This window comes from Macaca thibetana, chromosome 10 (assembly GCF_024542745.1).
Source record: "Macaca thibetana thibetana isolate TM-01 chromosome 10, ASM2454274v1, whole genome shotgun sequence".
In the NCBI taxonomy this organism is placed as follows: Eukaryota; Metazoa; Chordata; class Mammalia; order Primates; family Cercopithecidae; genus Macaca; species Macaca thibetana.
Genome location: NC_065587.1, coordinates 78,915,654 through 78,931,782, shown reverse-complemented (window position 1 = coordinate 78,931,782; position 16,129 = coordinate 78,915,654). Strand labels below are relative to the sequence as shown.

General features: G+C 39.1%; 1 protein-coding gene across 4 annotated transcripts in view; it reads right to left on the bottom strand.

The window, feature by feature from the left end:
• Positions 1 to 16,129, bottom strand: part of SNAP25 (synaptosome associated protein 25) — an 88,430-nt gene that overhangs the window by 14,227 nt on the left and 58,074 nt on the right. For 2 of the 4 annotated variants that reach the window (XM_050745070.1, XM_050745069.1), the window contains exons 3-5: positions 15,699 to 15,740; positions 8,318 to 8,366; positions 1,130 to 1,247 (exon numbers count right to left, since the gene is read on the bottom strand). In XM_050745070.1, the coding sequence (XP_050601027.1) occupies positions 1,130 to 1,247; positions 8,318 to 8,366; positions 15,699 to 15,740 (209 nt within the window). Of the gene's footprint in view, positions 1 to 846; positions 965 to 1,129; positions 1,248 to 8,317; positions 8,367 to 15,698; positions 15,741 to 16,129 lie in introns of all 4 variants that reach the window. The other 2 variants (XM_050745068.1, XM_050745067.1) reach the window with 1 other exon arrangement.

Genomic DNA, 16,129 nt, shown 5'->3' with positions numbered 1-16,129 from the left:
ACAATCCACTCATGCATTTCTTTTTCCACCACTAGTCAAATGAGACAATCTTCCAGAACCCTCAGTATTAGGTTCCTTCCGTTGCAAACCTTTATAACCACATGTCACATTTCTGCTACATTCCAAAAAAGCGTTGCAGAACCTTGAGAACAGTTGAATGTTTTGTGATGTTGTGCATGCAAAATCTACACATTTCAACATTTCAGCCAGTGTACGGGTAGATCTTCCAAGGAGAAAAATTTGGGAGGGATGGGTCCAATTTGAGTAAGGCTTGAACACTGCTTGCTGAAGAGCTCATTGCCTCTGTGTTGGGTACAGCAGCAGCATCTATCGACCAAATTTGGCAACTGGTGGGCAGTAGAAAGGGAGAATCTCTGTCATATTCTCTAATTTATAGAATGCTTCCCTGGGCCAAATTACCTGTCTCTTTTATTTTGGAAAAAATCAAACCTTCACATATGTGTTTCTCATCTTCCAAACTTACCCACAGCCTTTTCTAAACCTGCAATTTTGACTCTTGGGGTTGGGGAAAAGGAAGTTCCCTGGGTGCCTCTTTCTTGAGGCTAGCCTCTGTCTCAAGGTACACTTTCCGGAAAATGTTGAAACGTTCATCAATAAAAGTTGCTGACAGTGAAGCTTTCACTGTAGTATGCCTGATTTTTAATGCATCAACAGTAACTCCTGCTAATATCATCTATGCTATGAGATGAATGCATTGGAGACGGTATTGATCTGTTCTGCATGCCACATGCTCATCCTGCCTATGAGCTTGGCAGGAATGAGCTTGTCAAGGCTTGGAGATGGGCCTTGGGAAACCAAAGCTTCAGGCAGGCAGGCAGCACCTACTTGTTACAGGGACACACACAAAGCCCGCAGAATTTTCCTAGGTCCGTCAAATTCTTTTCTGCTTCTTTCATGTCCTTATTGATTTGGTCCATCCCTTCCTCAATGCGTTCCAGTTGTTCTGATTAAACACAAGTATTTTATCCCCACAGAATGAAGCAGATGGAAAAGGACAAAGAAAAAAAAGACAAACTTCAGACATTCACTTTGACATTAAAAAAGAAAAAAAAAAAAAGAAAGAAAGAAAACTGGACGCCACAGATTAGAGCTGGTACCCAGTACCTACTTGTTACAAGGACATATGAAAAGGCCACAGCATTTCCCTAAATCTTTTAAATTTTTCTCAGCCTCCTTCATGTCTTGGTTGATATGGTTCATGCCTTCTTCGACACGATCGAGTTGTTCTGGTTAGGACAAAGGGATGACAGTGTGGAATGAATTTTTTGGGGGTCTCCAACAGAACATGAGAAATGACTATGTGAAACAGAATTTGAAAGAGAGATATTACAATGCATTGTCCAAGAGGATGCATTGTTGAAGACTGCTACCGCTGCCCTACACAGGTATGGGTGGAAGGAAACAAACAAGATGCTCAAAATAGTTTGTAATTCAAACATGATGGGATGGGGTTGAAGGCCTGTTTGATTCCGAGTGTCCAGGAAAACAGCACAGCATATTCACTTACTCACGCACCAGTGAAACCCAGGAGGAAAAAACAAGGTGTTAGTTTATGTTTTACGCATTCTAATTCAATGCTACTAGAGAAAGTATCTGCTTCAACTTTAAAATATCTCCATCTTTTGGTTTTTAAGCATCCTCAACCAGATAAGGGTAGAAAATAGAATCCATTTTCTTCTTTGGAGACAACAGCAGCAGCAGCAATCATAAGCAATGGGTATGGCTCTCTTTTCTTCCCCTAGCAGTGGTTGTCTAGCCAGAGGGAGCCATGGTCTGCACTTGATTGTGCATATGTAATTCATAAAAGCTGTTAAAAAAAAAAAAAAAAAGAGTAACATCCACACAGCAACATTGTAAGTCCTGGAACATTGCAATTCCTCTCTCATCCTATGACTTAATTTGTTATGAATGTTTTGGAAGGCATTTCACTTCTCTGCCCCCTGATTTCCAAGTCTATAATGGGGGGCATGCTCCAAGCCCAGGCAGAAAGCAGGGAGAATGAATGTCTCTTTGGAAGTAGGATGATGAATTGGAACATAGGACAGTATGGTATCCCTGCTGCCAGCATAGCTGACCTTAGTGTATCTCAGACATAGATCAATAGTCATCAGAATGAATCATACTTCTAGGTTGCCAGGGTTACATACACCAACTTGATTAATTTTTTTGAATTGTGTCACCAAATTGAGATAACTACAAGTTCTATGAAAGGATTTTTAAAACAGCTTTTAAAAGACCATTAAAGGAAGGCAGCAATGGATGTCTCGGCTGTCTAATTACAAAACCTAATTACATTTCCATTCCTCTTTTCATCTATATTTTCATGCATGCATGCCTATGCCTCCTGGAATAAAGGCATGCCTAGAATACAACTGATAAGTACATTTCCAGCCTAAGGGCATATATCATCACTTAAACACAATTTCACATTAAGTTATACAGTGGAAATTGTGCTTCCAAAAAAACCAAGATATATTCACTAGTGACCCAAACTGCCAGACTGTGAATTTGGAAAATAAAAGCCTATTGTGTTTTCTTTTGTGAGGCTAAAGAACAGAATTCAGTTCATGAGGAATCTGCTATTTCTCCTACGCTTTTGAAATGACAGGTGAAAACAAAACTTCATTGTTTATCTAGCATTGAATACCTGGAGGAGATAATAAGGTAGTGCAGGAGAACTTTTGCTGAATAAATACAGGCACAGCGATGGCTTAAAAAAAAAAAAAATCCTTAAAAGGGCTAAATATGGCCGGGTGTGGTGGCTCACGCCTGTGATCCCAGCACTTTGGGAGGCCAAGGTGGGCAGATCACCAGCGGTCAGGAGTTTGAGACCAGCCTGGCTAACATGATAAAACCCTGTTTCTACTAAAAATACAAAAAAATTGCTGGGCGTGGTGGCGTGCGCTTGTAATTCCAGCTACTTGGGAGGCTGAGGCAGGAGAATTGCTTGAACCTGGGAGATGGAGGTTGCACTGAGCTGAGATTGCGCCAGTGCACCTCAGCTTGGGCAACAAGAGTGAAACTTCATTCCAAAAATAAAAATTACAATTAAAAAAATTTTTTAAAGGGCAAAATATATATATATATACACACACACATATATATATATAAATCAAGAAGATGTTTTTCTTTTCTAAGAATTTCACTCCAGTTTTCTTTTAAGAATGCAATAAATTAGTCTGTAGATCAAGGTAAATATTCAAGTGGAGGGACTGGGGCGAGGAGGGAAAGGAACTCCTCATCAGATGAAGAACCATTATATGTACAGACAATAGAGATGCCAAATCCCAATCAAGTAATTGCTAAGGGCCTCTGGGAGTGCAGACTTGAGATGGATTGGAGGAGATACCTGGGCTTAGAAGGAGAGATGCTGCCCCCAGCTAATGACAGCTGAAATAAGCATAGATTATGGCGTGGGGACACATATGCAGTTATCTGTCCTTCTTGAGGAGTTTCTCCTAAGTTACAAAGCAAGTTGATAATTTTTTTTTTTTTGGTCAAAATATTTACTCTCTGATAAGATAGCAGGGACCCATCCACTGTGCTTCCAGAGATTAGGAGGTAACATATATATGTGAATTGGTGGACAGGTATTGGACCTATGAATTAGATAATTGATATCAAAAGGGAAAAACAAACAGGCAAGTCTAAATCCATATTTCAGAAAGCTGAGCTCTGCCATCGGTCACCAGCTTAATTTGGCAAAGGTTTGACTAAAAGAGAAAACTCTGAAGCTGAATTTGATTCAGAAAACTATTCAGAAAATAGTTAATTTAGAACACTATTTTATAACTACCAATATCAGTTGAATATATATTTACATATGAATTCTAAGTCAAACCTTTAATTTAAAAAATATTGTGGATCCATTTTGTTGCAGAAATTCTAGCAATAATATTAATTTTTAGAGTGTACTGAGTTATGTTTGTGGAGATGTTTGGCATATTGGGACTTCACGGCACTTCAGTGATTTCTGTGAAGATGCTTTTCAGGAAATGCTTAACAGCATCTCATTCTGGGATGGACAGCAGCATCTCTGAGGCTGATGCAACACATCATCCAGTGTTGACTGCTTTTGATCTCCCTAAGCTTGTTTTCTGACTGGTTTCTGTTTATTCTTGAGGGCTGGGAGGAGAATAACATTTTGAGTAGGGAGGGCGTCTTCTAGTAGGTGACACTATATGTTGGGGCCAGAGCTTGGGCTTTCCTTTGCCATGATGTTGGATCACTGGTTATTTGTGATAGATTCACCAATGACAGGATGCTCGATGATCAATATTAATGTTTTCCATTAATATTTTTCTAATGACTGGTGAAAACAAAATTTCTACTAATCTCTCCTAAGTAAGCCAACTTGGGGCCCTTAGAATTCTCAATTTGGTAAAAATCAGTAGAAGAATAGTAAGCATTAATACTATTAATCTAGTATGCAGCCTTCATGAGTATGTCCAGTTACAAGAAGCTGCCTTTATGAATTTCATTTTTCTTAGCATTTATGAACATATAGAAATGTATTTAAATTTAAACAGCTATATGTGGCTATCATGACTAAGTCATTCTTAACAGGTATTGGTGAGTGAACTTTAGCTAGAGAGATGGTTTTTCAAATGCCACCTTGTAGTGCCATGAACCTTTTAAGATAGGTGACTCTCTGGACAGGGATTTACATTGTCTTTCTTCTGTCAGACAGTAGTCAAATATTTCATTGTTGAGTTTGGAGTTGGTCCCAGGAGATTTTCCCAAAAGTCACATCTTTTTCCCAAAAGTCAGCATCACAACAGACATACAACTCAGCAAAGACCAGCAAAAGGAACAAAAGATATAGAGGTAAAAGCCCACATTAGTGCCAAGGTCATTTGAGGACTTCTCTTGGTGACAAATTTTCTAGAGGAATAAAAGTCCCGGGGCTCAGTACATTTCCAGGGTTAGCTGTCATGCTCAGTGCTCCTTGGTGTCTCCTGATACCTGGGCATAAAGCAAGAATCCCATAGGAAATTTCCTAGTGAATCATTTAACAGGACAACCTGGAATGGCCTGGCCTGATCCAACAATGGTTGGGATGGTTCTTTAGAAGGATGGCTGTTTCTTGAGGCTCCCGTGCTGCTGTGAGGTAGAAATAGTCAACACTTTTGGTGCTCACACATAAACAAAATTAGTAGAGGATAACTAAAGAGAAATTTCGAAGTAGTTACTGATCTAAACAAGTAAAGGCAAAATTAAAATGCACTATAATGGCAATGAAGATAGCTGTTGACATGCTCATCTGTCAATCAGAAAGGTCCTTCTGGGTCCCTACTGTCTTAAAAAAAAAAAAAAAAAAAAAAAAAAAAAAAAAAAAGGTCCTAAGCTCCTATTATACTATAAATGAAATGTGTACTATTTAAGACTGGCCAGAAACCACCCACTTTCAGGGGTGTTACAGTTGCATGTTTCTTATCAGTATCTATCTACTCACCACACATCTGATTAAACCCAGTCTAATCCTTGTTTAACTGAAGAATTCAGCATTTACTGTGGTATGGCCATAATTGAAATGTCTTAGCCGAGAACATTAAGTGTCTCATGGGGAAATCTGTCAAACAGACATTCTATTCTTCTTTGTTTCTCAGAGAATAATACAAAGCTGATTCTGGAGATCATTTTGCTAAAGAATATATATTTTTGCATTTTTATGAAGATTTCAGCAAATTTTCTCTAGATTTTCTTCATCAAAGTACAATGCAATTTATCACTCTTGTAAGCCTGTTATTCATGTTTTCTCTTTTTGATTCCAGGTTTGTATATATTATTTTCCATGTCTTTATGTCAGTGCTTTATTGTTCAGGAGAAAAAGGCTCTATCCTAAATCTTTCCTAAGTGTACCCTCCATTGCAATGTCTCTCTTTCCACCCCCATCAAGTTACAAATTATTAACTTAAAAAATAAATAAGGTGAAACTGCTAATTATTTGAGTGTATACGTTTAAATTTTGCACTGGAAATCAGGTACCACTCTTCTTTTGGGCACACGTTGTTTAGTTATTTTTTTAAAAAGCAATGACTTGCTGCATCCTGAGTTTCAAAGCCTGGAACATTGTTACACAGATCCAGCCAACAAGTCACATAATAATAAAAAACCCATTTGGGGAGTTCTGAAGACTTCCCTTGCCATTGCAACACCTTCAACATGGAACTCTAGTAGACTTTGTTATTTGTGTACAACTTTTGACAATTTGTATTGTGAAAATCGAAGGAAAAACGTTGGGGTTTATAATCAACTTTTTTCAAACATTTTTCTACATTTTTTTGGATCAATTGGCATATATTTATTGAAAAAGTTTAATACAAATAAATAATATAAGACCAAAAGTCTTTATATGACAGCCAGATGCCTCCAGCTGCACAGGTAAGCAGTCTGCCACAGTGTTTACATTGAGGCCAGGCTCTTCCTGGGATGCTTCAAGCCAATGGCTGAGCACAATGGGGCTACTGGTGCTAGAACATTTCTACCCAACACAAGGCTCCTCTAATCAGCAATCTTTGCTCTTGGGCTCCCCATCGACCTGGCTGAGGTCTTCTCAGAGCAGCACTGCAGTATGAAGGTCTTCCCACCCAATTCTCCTTCCTTTGCCATCTACTTTTATAGGCATCAGACTTGCTTCATAGTCTGAAGGCTGTCTCTGCCTGCTCCCGCCCCCTCTCCCCTTGACCTATCACAAACATTTCCCCAGTAAATCTCTTTTGCTTCTAATTGCTTCCTGGCATTTGCTCCCCAGGGAACTCCAAATGATGCATCTTCCTCCAGTCCCTTCCTGCTCCCACCCCAACTCCACAGAAGTCAGTAAATAAAGATTTACCTCATGTATTATATTGCTGGCAGAACAATTCTTTTATGGCTGTACCACAATTAATTGGGTTGCTCTCCCCACCGACAGATATTTAAGTTGTTCCTAGTCTTACATTATTATGAGTAAGCCATATGCATTCTTCTTCATATAACTGTAAATGTATATCTGCACTGTAAAATTCTAGGAGTGGAGTGTCTTGGTCAAAGATGGGTACACTTTAAAATGTGAAGATAGTATCAAATTATTCTTCAAGACATTTGTATCAGGCTACAGTGCCCAGCTGTGGAATAAAAGTTTCTGTTTTCCCAACATATTCACAACACTGGTTATTATCAATTTTTTAAATTTATGCCAGTCTGCTCTAAAAAGTGGTATCTTGTCCTTGTTGGTGATTAGAGCATGGTTTCATACATCTGTGATGACATCTTATCTTACATCCATTTTTCCTTTAGGTTGCTGCCCTTTTCTTTGATGTGCAAGGGCTCTCTGAATTTTAGGAGAAGTGCTTTGTATCCGTTATCTGTTAGGCATGTTCCCTCCCACAGCTTGAGATTTATGCTTTGAGTTTATTTATGGTTTCCTATGTTGTGAATACATTGAACATTTTTATCTCTGCCATTAAAAAAAAAAGTCAAAACATTTTCTAATGCTTTTGCAAAATATGAATAAAAAGAAAAAACTTTGCAGAAATCTGTTTATTATGATAAGAATTCAGAATGGAATCAGGTAACTGACTTGTGGCCAGAATTATGTACAATCTCACCATAGGGCTAGATACATTGAGACAAAGAAAAATAATGGTATTACCCTTTTTAGTTTCCACGTTAGGTATAGAGACGCTATATTAAAAGGCCGGCTCTCTGATTTTCCTTGCTTCTGGCATTTCTGTAATAATCTTTAAAACAGGCCAAATATTTCAATTGGTTCAATGTTCTATTTTCCAGATAATTCCCCTCAGGTTATATTCTGTGAAAAACAGCTCCCAGGTATTTAAGAAATACCCATAGTGATTTGGAAATCAAAACTACTAGATACTGAGTTAGGATGGTCAAAAGAAGTAGACAACATGATATGGCATATGCTCATTCTATCTATGTATTACTAGAAGAAAACCAAATTTATTGGGAAAGTTTAGGGGCAAGGATAATAAGAAAATTCTTACACTGTCCAAAATACTATCATTTAAAAAAAAACAAACCATGGCTTTTGCCTTCAAAATTCTGTTACCCCAACATATATAACAGAGAGAGGAGTATCATTGATTCACTCATGAAGAAGGTCTCAATATTTCCATACATTTACCAATCTTTTCAACAGAGAAAGTAAAAAGCAAGATGAAAAATTTAGAACCCTCACATTCATGTACGTGTGTAACACATGTCAAAACGACCACCTGTGTATGCACAAATAATTTTAAAATGCACATTATTCAGAAGAGGAATTGTTCTTACTGAAGAAATCTGAACTTACCTCCTTGTTCATCCAACATAACCAAAGTCCTGATACCAGCATCTTTACTCTACATTCCAATAATGGTAGCAAAGTTGAAAAGGAGTTAGAGAGAGAAAAGAGAGAAAGAGAAATCAGTAAGCGGACAATGAGCCCTAGAAATGGAAAATGAAGAAGGACCAAAAGAAAAAAGGGAGGAAGTATGACAAGAGCCCTGAGGGGTTATGGAGGGGTAGAAGAATGGGCCACCTGTGGACTTGATCTACCAGTGATGCTTTAGGCAGAATGAGGAAATGGAGCACCGTCTCCATGGGGTAGGGCTGGGGTGAGGCCTGCATGAAATCGGAATACACATACTTCATAGTATACTGTAATTTTGTTTGGAAATAAACATGTCTACAGTTTTTATAACACCAATCACAGAAAGCAAACCTTTGGAAATCTTCTAGTCTAAATTTTCTTCTTTGGCACCATCTATCCGAAAGTCTTCATCAGTGAAACTGGGGAGGGACGCCCCATGATGTGCAAGAATCTTGGTGGTGGGGGTTGAGGTTTTTAGGTTCATCAGAAGAGAATATGGCTTCGCAAAGGTTGGGAAACACAGCTCAAAAGGAAACTCATTCTCCTATTTTCCCTCTCTTTAGAGAGGGTCTGCAGTATTTAGAATGGGTTTGAGATGAGAAATAAGGGCTCTTAATTCTGAAATCTAACATTCTGCATAATAATCTAGCGTGAGAAAATAATTCCTTTACAAGCTTTACAGAAGATCTTTTGTGCCGGAGAGGTCCTTCAAAGGCACCCCTCATCTCCTTACTGTTCAAATAAACCAAATGCCACCTGAACCATGCGCAGGAAGGGAGTGGGAGTTGGTGGGCAGGAAAGAAGGAACAAAGATATCTGTATCACTAATACTTAAGAATCCTCATTTCTAGAAAGCCTAGTCAGTTAATGCCTTCCATTGTACAGGGCGACTGTTAATGGGTATAAAATGGCATTGCTTACAGTTTGGATGAATTGGTTTTTCAAGTAAAGCTCATGGTACCTGCAGAAGCAATTCTAAGCTAGGACCTCTCTCATGGTGCTTATTCTCCACTGATGTACTTTGAACTAAGAAAGAAAGAGAGAGATGCTAGTGGAGGCCAACAAAGGGCTTTTAAAAACATAGTATTTTAACAATTAAATTTCAATAGTGCTTCTGAAAAATAAAGTACTGAAACTGATTTCTGTGAGCTTTTAGAAACTCACCATTTTAGAGAATGTGTGCAGTTAAATCTCCAGGACACAAAAGCCTACCTTGCCTTTGAGCACACTTTGATAGGCTTTAGTGGCAAAGTCAGGATGTAGTGTGGACAGGGCTGGCCCAGGATGGCCTCAGGAGTCTTTGACAGCACAGACTCTGAAGCCAGACTCTGGGCTGGAAGGCTGGTGATTTCGTTCCCTAACTGTGGGGCCTCAGGCAAGCGTCCTGATTGTTCTGTGCCTCCGTCATTCTCTCCTTTGTAAGACAGCAATGATAATAGTTAATATCTCATTGAGGTGGTATGTGCATTAAACAAATTAATATGTGGAATGTGCCAGAGTGAAGTGTTTCTAAAATAAGTGTTTTTAAATAAATATATTCAGAAAATGCATCTATAGCAGGCTATCTAGGCAAACTAAAAATATCATCATTATCAAGTGTCTGAAGCTTCTAGACCACTACTTTTCAAACTGGAATGTGCATATGAATCCTCTGCACATGAATCATCTTGTAAAATGTAGATTCTGATTCAGTAGGGCCAGGGTAGAGCCTGGGCTTTTCATTCCTAACAAGCTTCCTGACACTTGGAGCTGGTTCATGGACATACATTGAGTAGCAAGGTTCTAGACCACAAAAGACGTTTCAAAATATTTTCTTTACATGGGTTGTAAATAGGCTTGTGTCTGTACTAGCCTGTGTTTTAATGATTTCTTTGCTCTTTTCTGCATTCTTTATCCATTTCTTGTGAGATGAAATTATAAAAGGCAGATGGTTATTCAGGCATAGGGATGTGACAATGCAGGTTCTGCTGAGGGCAGAGACATCACGGAGAGCACTTTCTCCTCGAGGGCCCAATCAAGCCACACGTGAAATCTTTGCTCCATTCTACTGGAGACAGTGGATGGGAAAAAGGTGAGTGATTTTAGTTTGGTCAGTCCAGCTCTCATCTGCTTACACTTTCTTGGTATTCTATTATACCCATTTATTTTTATGTGGAGCCCTGGAAGTATAATTTCACATTTGTCCAATTTGGTGCTGAATGTTTTAACACTAGAATGATTCACAGAATTAATTTGAGGGAGCAAGAGTTTTTTAGGTTGCCCCAATTTGGGAGAACAGAAGCGGAGAGCACTGATGTGGGAGTCAGGAACACTGGGTTGTCCTCTTAGCTCAGCCAGCAACCAGTCATGAGACCATGGAAGAGACATCTGACCTTCCAGAATGTTTCTCCATGTTTAAGATAAGGATAGGGATGCCAAGTAAGATTGAGAAGATTGAGTGGTCCATAGGTTGGTTAATCACTCACAGGCTCCTTTTTTCCTTTCCCTCCCTTCCTTCCTTCCTTCCTTCCTTCCTTCCTTCCTTCCTTCCTTCCTTCCTTCCTTCCTTCCTTCCCTCCTTCCTGCCTTCCTTCTTTCCTTCCTTCCTTCCTTCCCTCCCTCCCTCCCTTCCTTCCCTCCTTCTTTCTTTCCTTTCCTTTCTTTCCTTCCTTCCTTCCTCCCTCCCTCCCTCCCTCCCTCCCTCCCTTCCTTCCTTCCTTCCTTCCTTCCTTCCCTCCCTCCCTCCCTTCCTTCCCTCCTTTCCTCTTTCCTTCTTTCCCTCCCTCCCTCCTTCCTTCCCTCCTTCCTTCCTTCTTCCCTCCCTCCCTCCCTCCCTCCCTCCCTCCCTCCCTCCCTCCCTCCCTCCCTCCCTCCTTCCTTCCTTCCTTCCTTCCTTCCTTCCTTCCTTCCTTCCTTCCTTCCTTCCTTCTTAGTGTTTATTGAGCCTCTACTCTGCCCTAGGCACTAAGGATAATGGGTAGATGAATAAATGACTTCTCAAATGTGTTCCTTTGTGTGTGAGACAATTTGGTCAGGAGGGCAGAACCAGGATCTGGGAGTCATTACTTCTGAATTCTAGACCTATCTTCATAACGCTAGTGCTCTAAAGTCACCTGTTCTGTGTCTCAGCTGTCAAATGGGGACAGTAACTCTTCCCTCATAATTTCTCACAGTAGTTATGAGGGTAAGATGAGCCTCAGAGGGTCCGCCTCTCAAGGTTCACCTCTATGGGAAGCTGACATCTCCATGAATTCAGGAAGTAAGACATTGAGTAGAATCTCAATCCACTTAGAATGAGCTGCTTTGTTTCCTTAGATCCTTTTTTTTTTTTTTTTTTTTTTTTTTTTTTTTTTTTTTTTTTTTTGTGGAATTCTCAAAGAAAAATAATGATTGTAAGAGATGCTGGTGGTAGAGAAGTGTGATGTGTAAGAATTTACACTCTGAAATCAGGTAAATCTGCGTTTTAACTTTATCTCTGCCATTTATACCTGGGTGTCTCAAGCAAGCTACTTAACCACTGTGTACCTGAAGTTCCTCTACAGTAAAACAGAGATTAAAGTAGTAGTAGAAGGAAGCTAACAAGGATTAAATTAGATAATGCACATTTGATGATGATGACAATGATAGCTCCAAGCATAGTACCTGGCACATGTCACCTTGGTACATGTTAGAACTTGCGTTTGGCTCCGCTGTTTTGCTGACAGCTTCTATCAAAATAACTAGGTTGCTTTTGGGGGGAGCTAGAAGCTTAAGGAGATGGGCAGGGATAGAGACATGATTTCAGGGAGGCAGAATATTACTTTCTCTTATTCCTTAAATAGTATTATGTTTTAGTAGCTAGGAGTGTGAGGAGTTGGTTCCATTTTTATCTTAGCTCAATTCTTAGTTTCTGTTTGAGATTGCTGGGGAAATTGCCTACCTAAAAACAGGGGAGTTGGAGATATGAAGGATTACTTTTTCTTTTCCATTTCTTTCTTTTCTCTTTTATTTATCTATTTTAATTTTTTAAAAAAATTTTCCAGATGAACTAAGACAATCTTTATAGAATGTTTCAAATCTTTCTTTTGCCATTCTGAGATGCTTTCGCCTAAGTCCAAAACATTTGAACTAAAACTAGAACACTCCAGGCATTCTCTCCAAAAGACCTCATATCTGCATGTTTGAAAAGGACCCCCCAACCTGATTTTTTTCATTTTTAGTGGGAAGTCTGGCATACACCGCTTTAGAATGCTTATTCTCTTCGCATGGCCAAAGTGTCTTGAAAGATAAATTGGCATAAAAAGAAGGATGCTAAAACATTCATGAAATATTAGTTGTGCAATAACCACTCCATGAAAGCTATGTGGTGCCTCTGAATTGGCCTGCCCTAAGGCTGTGGGGCTTTTCCTGGGCTTAGTTTACATAGCCCAAGGCATTGATGTGCAGACTCCATTTCCTGCAGTTAGCATTAGCAGAGTTAACTTTTTTCCTGGAATTAAATATTCCCTCCTTGAGGATACTTTAATGAGTCTCTTACCAGAATCAGTTGTTCCCTCCCCTATGCACCTAAGGCAAATATGGCCTTGAATTTGCAGAGCTACTTACATATCTGTTTCCCAGCAAGACACCAATTTACATCTTCCTTCCTTATCCCCAGAGTTAGGCATTCTGTGAATATTTGTTGAAATGCATTCACCAAAAGAAAGTTCCTAACTCCAGGCTGAGAACAAAGTGCTACATGATTTCTAACCTTTTTACCTATCTATGGCATTCATTTTTTCTGAACTTTCTCCACTCACCTCTGTGTAGTTTTACATTACCCTTGAAATGCTGATAATGATGACTATTAAAAAGCAAGGCCCCACTCCTAACCACGGCTACACCCTGGAGTGTATTAAGGATGGTGTAAAGTTGTATATTCCACTGGAAGTGAGATTGTTTGCCTTAGGGAGACCTCACAAGTTTAGTAACCTTTCCTGTCTTTGAGACTGAATTTCAATAAGGATTCAGCTCAATTGAAATTATATGGCACTGTCAAACCTTGGGATCATGAGTAAGATCCTGATACTTCAATCCTCAGGTTTTCCAAATGATTTCTGCCCTTGATGAATATTTAATACAGATTCTCTTTAGAGAACACCCTTTTTGATTGAAAAGCAGAATATCATCTAAATAACCAATGTCCTAGACATCAGGATGTTTGACCACAAATATAAAATAACCCAGGAGGAAGTAAGAGCAAATCAATCTACTCTAATAACACTTCGCTCACAATTTCCTAAGCATGGAAAGTCTAATAGCCTCCTCTCATTTATTAGAGGCAGGAGATAGCTTCCATCTCTTTTGCTCCTTGTTCTAAGATGTAGCTTCATGCTTGATTGAAAACTGCTTTAGGAGAAACAAAAACATACGATTCGAGAATCCTACTTCAATCCTACTTCAACCATAAGCTTTTGAGAGATTTTCCCCTAGAATAAATTAGAGCAGATACTCATTTTTGAAGACTGGCCAACATAGTTTGCAGTTTAAGAAGATACATGAAAAAGTGACCATGTTTCAGACTCTTGATTTGTAAGGGATCAGTTCAAGGTGTGCATTCTGATTCATTTGTTCTTCTCCTTTCCACGGTCTAGGCAGCATTTCAACATTGCACAGGCAGGCAAATTAGTGATAGTTCTGATATTTCAGAAACTTACATCAGATGTGCACACACGTAAGCAAAAAAAGAAAAATGAGATCGGAGGCTATGGTTGAAAGTCATAAGGATGTATTATGATAATGTAATAATATACAATCAAATAAATATCTCGGTTGACTTCTGGGCTCCCTTCAGGTTAACATCAGAGCTCATGTAGGCATATCACTAAGATGGGCTTCTTTCATTTTTTTCCGCCTGAAAACTCGAGAGAGAGTAAGTCCATGCTAAGAGCCTTGCCTGCACTCCTAGATTTAGAATATCTACCTCCTTCTTCGTCAAGTATTTCTGCATGAGCGGAAGCGTTCCCAGGACAGTACAGATAAAACATTGCTGTTCGCTTAGACAGAATGCTGCTTCCTTGTGCTGAGGGCTTGCTTTGCTAGGGCTGCCTTCCCGTGTGGCCCATTTGTGCCACATTGCAGGCTTGAATTATCATTTTGGGGGATAACAGATTTTGTTATGTACGCCCTACTCTCTCAACCCCCGCCCCACCCACTTCCCCGGCTTCCTAGGGAGTGCATGCTTGCCACCTGCTTCCCACTCCTCCAGTGGCAATTCACATTTAGCCATATCTCATTCCTAGGTGAGAAGCTGAAGCCACAGAAATAAGACAAGGAAGACATTGCCTCCTAGAGTGTGAGAGGCGGCTGCCTTTCCTTTTACCCTTTGTAAAATTTATCTTTTCTTCCCTTTCATGTTGTTGCATGAGGGGAGTAGGCTCATTTAATCATTCTGCCAGAGAAAGCCCAAGATCTCTAAAAATGATAATCACACATGAATCTATACACTGATAAGCAGTTTCAGAGCACAGCTAAAACAGCATCTCACTGAATAAAAACTATTAGGCTTGTTTTATTAGGTTAAGATAAATATAGTCCAACCCATTCTTTTTCCACTTCATCTCTCCCTTCGGGCAAGTTCAATTAATCCATTTATTCTGCTGGCCGACTGCTGTACTACCAAATTGGAATGAGTGAGGTTTATGATTCCAAGTGCCCTTTTGATTCCATTATTACTGTCTGCCCCATTTTACCCATTTAAAAATAGTTTGGGATTCATTAATCCTGCCTCGCAAATGGATGCTTAATCCAGACAGGAATATAGAAAAGCTTCTGTATTTATAATATTGGACTTGATATTTCCCTTTCTTAAAGGCCTTTCCTATTTTTTTCGTAAATTTTAGTGCTTAACTTTAAATAGAACAATTTCTTAAAATGATATACCTATATGCATTACATATTTTTAAAAGTCATATATGTGGCTAAAGTTAGAACAGAATCTCAAGATTAGATGTAATTTATAGGCACCAAAATAATTACAAATAATATGTTATGTAGATAATTCCTTTGTATATTAAAAATTGCTCTGATTTGCTTAAAGTGATACAATCTTTTGTGATTTCTTGAGAGCACTGACTTGGAAATTCTATTCTTCTCTGCTTCCCAGACTACAGAGGTAGCTTGGGCTGGGAAGGAGGGTGATGTTGCCTTCATGGCTATCTGGCAACTTAAATACAGCATCTCCCTCATTCTGAGCCTTTCTGATAGGCTACATTCACACTGGAATCTATGGGATCATGGACTAAGGAAACATAATAGCAACTAGGAAAGGATATATCAGCATAAAGGATTTGTTTCTTTATCTTAAAATACTGTCACTTCTTACCTCTTCAACCAGTTGCAGCATACGACGGGTGCTTTCCAGCGACTAAGATTAAAAAAACAAACAAACACAAGCTTTATGAGTGCAGGATCCAGAGGTCTTGGAAAGTCAGAAATACTGTATTTACTTGAGAATCACAAAGGGTCTCTATCACATGTTCTTTTCAGTTGGCAAGTGAAACACAAAATGTCATTACGTTTTCAAACTCTTTTCTATCAGGCTTTTTCCATGATCAGATTCCCTAAAGCAATTACATTAAAGCTTATATTCATAAAATCAAAACCATATGAAGCTGATCTTGATATCAAAGACAAAGTAATCTGGAGAAGATAATTTTGCATGCTCAGAATGCATGAAAAATTATCTCAAATACTCAGAGGATTAATTTGGCCTCCCTGGGCCAGGAATATTAAATTTTAAACACGAGCATAATT